General features: G+C 39.1%; 1 protein-coding gene across 1 annotated transcript in view; it reads right to left on the bottom strand.

The window, feature by feature from the left end:
- Positions 1-253, bottom strand: part of LOC107577589 (polymeric immunoglobulin receptor-like) — a gene marked incomplete at its 3' end in the record, with an annotated part of 6,362 nt that extends 6,109 nt beyond the window's left edge. The window contains exon 1 of the mRNA XM_016263646.1: positions 199-253. Coding sequence (XP_016119132.1) covers positions 199-253 — 55 coding nt within the window. The remainder of the gene's footprint in view (positions 1-198) is intronic.
- Positions 254-2,518: the final 2,265 nt, after the last annotated feature.

Below are 2,518 nucleotides of genomic sequence, written 5' to 3'. Positions count from 1 at the left end.
TCTCTGGTTCGGGGGTTTTGCGTTATGTTGCTCAACAGACTTATACACGCACTTGAACATTACACTCCCTCCAGTGCAGCCAATCACTCTGAAACAAAGTACCTGACCTGCCAAACACAAGTTCATTTGCTCTGGGTTATTATATAATCAACCCGGGCCATATAATATAAAATATTATTTGACCAGTAAAGAACTGACCTGAGATCAGACAGAGAGTGATGAAGATGGTGGTGATGGTGGTGGCGGCCGTCATTCTGGTTCAGATATTCAGAGAAAAACCAGATCAGATCACAATCCAGGGAGAGCAAGAGCTGATGAAATGTGAACCTTGAATGCTGTTTAAGTTGCTTTGGCTGAAAGCATATGCCAGATGCATCAATGCAAATTTAAGTTGTCATCATAAGCACCCCCCACCCATCGGTCTCTCTCACATTTCTGCTTCCTTATTCTCTGTAAGGTTTCCACCCCCCTGCACTGCAGACAGAGCCGATATGTGTTGAGATATGTGGGAAAGACATGCAGAGAAACATGCTGTATAAACACATACAAGGCAGATGACACATCAGTATATTAATATCACAACTTAATGAGTAACTGTTTCAAGGGTTTCAAAGCTTCATCCTGCATTCATCACAGAAAAGCTGTCATGAGTGACAACTGTAGATGCACTGTGTAAATCTTATGTACATTGAATGTTGTGAAATCTAAGAGATCAGCAGGCTCTTCTGGTATGTCATCATCTGTATCTGTTACGATCTATTTGTGGATCCCACATCCTTTCATTTCTGCTTTCAGAGAAAATCACCAACAACCATGTTCTTGACGCACTTTGAGGGTTTAGTGCATTGCAGAAGTATTTCTGATGTTTATGATTGTGTTTGCATGTCATCTCATCTCAATGTGCAAAAACATGTATCTCCTTGTCATGACAATAATTTGAGTTTTATGGAAGGATTTATTTTTTATTTTTTATTAATATATGAGGCTTCAGATTCATTAGCTGTTATTGATAAATGACTGAAAGAACAACAAAGTGCAGCAAATCAGCGTGTTTATGATTCTGATAATGAGATAAAATGATTTGCAACATAAAGCAGCATAATTGTCTGCTTTTGTACAGGTATAGTAACTGGAAGCGACTGATGCCATAAGCAGGGGCGTAGAATTAAGGGGGACATGTCCCTACCAATATCCAGCGACTACCAAACTGTCCCTAGCAATCATTTTGATCATACAATTAAATACATTCAAGTTTTTGTAATTTCGGACTCATATGTAACGTCATGCTGTTGATGTTACTTAAGAAGTTAAAGTAAATACGTTAGAAAACTGCGCGGTTTCAAGGACGCATATTTAATACATTGGCAGAGTAAGAATGTGTATTAAGGTAGTCGCACACCGGAGGAGAAGCGCAGCCGTGTTTAGAACGACTCACAGGTATCGCAACCAGTTCAAGACAGCAGTCCACAACAGTTAATATAAAAGTTTATGATCCCCACCAATGTCAAAAGCAAACCTACGCCCTTGACCATAAGTCTCAAACACAAGGTACAAATAGACAAGATGGCTAGAGCAGTGTAATGGTGATTTGCTACCCTCTGCTGTGATTCAGCACTCACTACAACAGGTTTCTACCGACAGCCCTTCAAACTCTTCGTTTTATAAGATATCATTAACGTTTAATTAATCATTCAAGCTAATTACTGACCCTTCAGAAGTTACTGTCAGCCAATGCAGAATCTCAGCTATACCCTAAATTGGATGACGTCTTATATAATCATCTCAAGAAGAGTTCAAAAGAGACGAGACGAGCAGAAACACAAGAAATCCAACTGTTCAAGAATTCCAGCCACAGCTTAGATGAAATCAACTGAAATAAAAGAAGACATTAAATCTCTCGAGATCTCAGCAGAAGATGATTAAACAACTCCACAAACAGCATCACCAGCTTCACTCATTATTGACTGTATTTCTGTCAGATGTCTACAGAAGCGCTGAATGAGAATTAACAGGTTCAGATGATGATGTTTCATTTGTGTTTCTGCTCGTCTCTCAGCTGAAAGGTTTGTTTGAGCTGCATCCTCTAATGTACAGACGTGAATTTACATTTCCTTCAGCCTGAGGCTTATTTCACTTTTAGTGTGGAAGGGCTTTTACACTTGCCAAAACTTGAACTTTTTATATTAAAAAGAAACAAGCAAGCCCAGCCCTGACTGCAACACAATATATTGGAGCTTATATACTGTAACACCTGTTGGACCATGAGTTACTCCATTCAAATAGTAACCAATACCAGCTCTGATTAAATTCTGAGATAAACTGGCATTGTTCATGGTCCTGGCCAATGAAGCATCGAGCTGACATTCAATGGTCAAAGTTCAGTTCAGACACTTTCAGTTTCTGTTTTTAGATCAAAGTCAAACAGAGAGACTGAATGACAGCTGCATGAGACATAATGGCATCACATGTGAAGGTTAGTGTAAATTAAATCACCTAATATGATACGCTACACTGTAAA

Source organism: Sinocyclocheilus grahami, unplaced genomic scaffold, assembly GCF_001515645.1.
Source record: "Sinocyclocheilus grahami isolate Dianchi unplaced genomic scaffold, SAMN03320097.WGS_v1.1 scaffold6494.1, whole genome shotgun sequence".
NCBI classification, from domain to species: domain Eukaryota; kingdom Metazoa; phylum Chordata; class Actinopteri; order Cypriniformes; family Cyprinidae; genus Sinocyclocheilus; species Sinocyclocheilus grahami.
The sequence above is the reverse complement of the archived record's forward strand: the minus strand, read 5'-3'. Positions and strand labels throughout refer to the sequence as shown.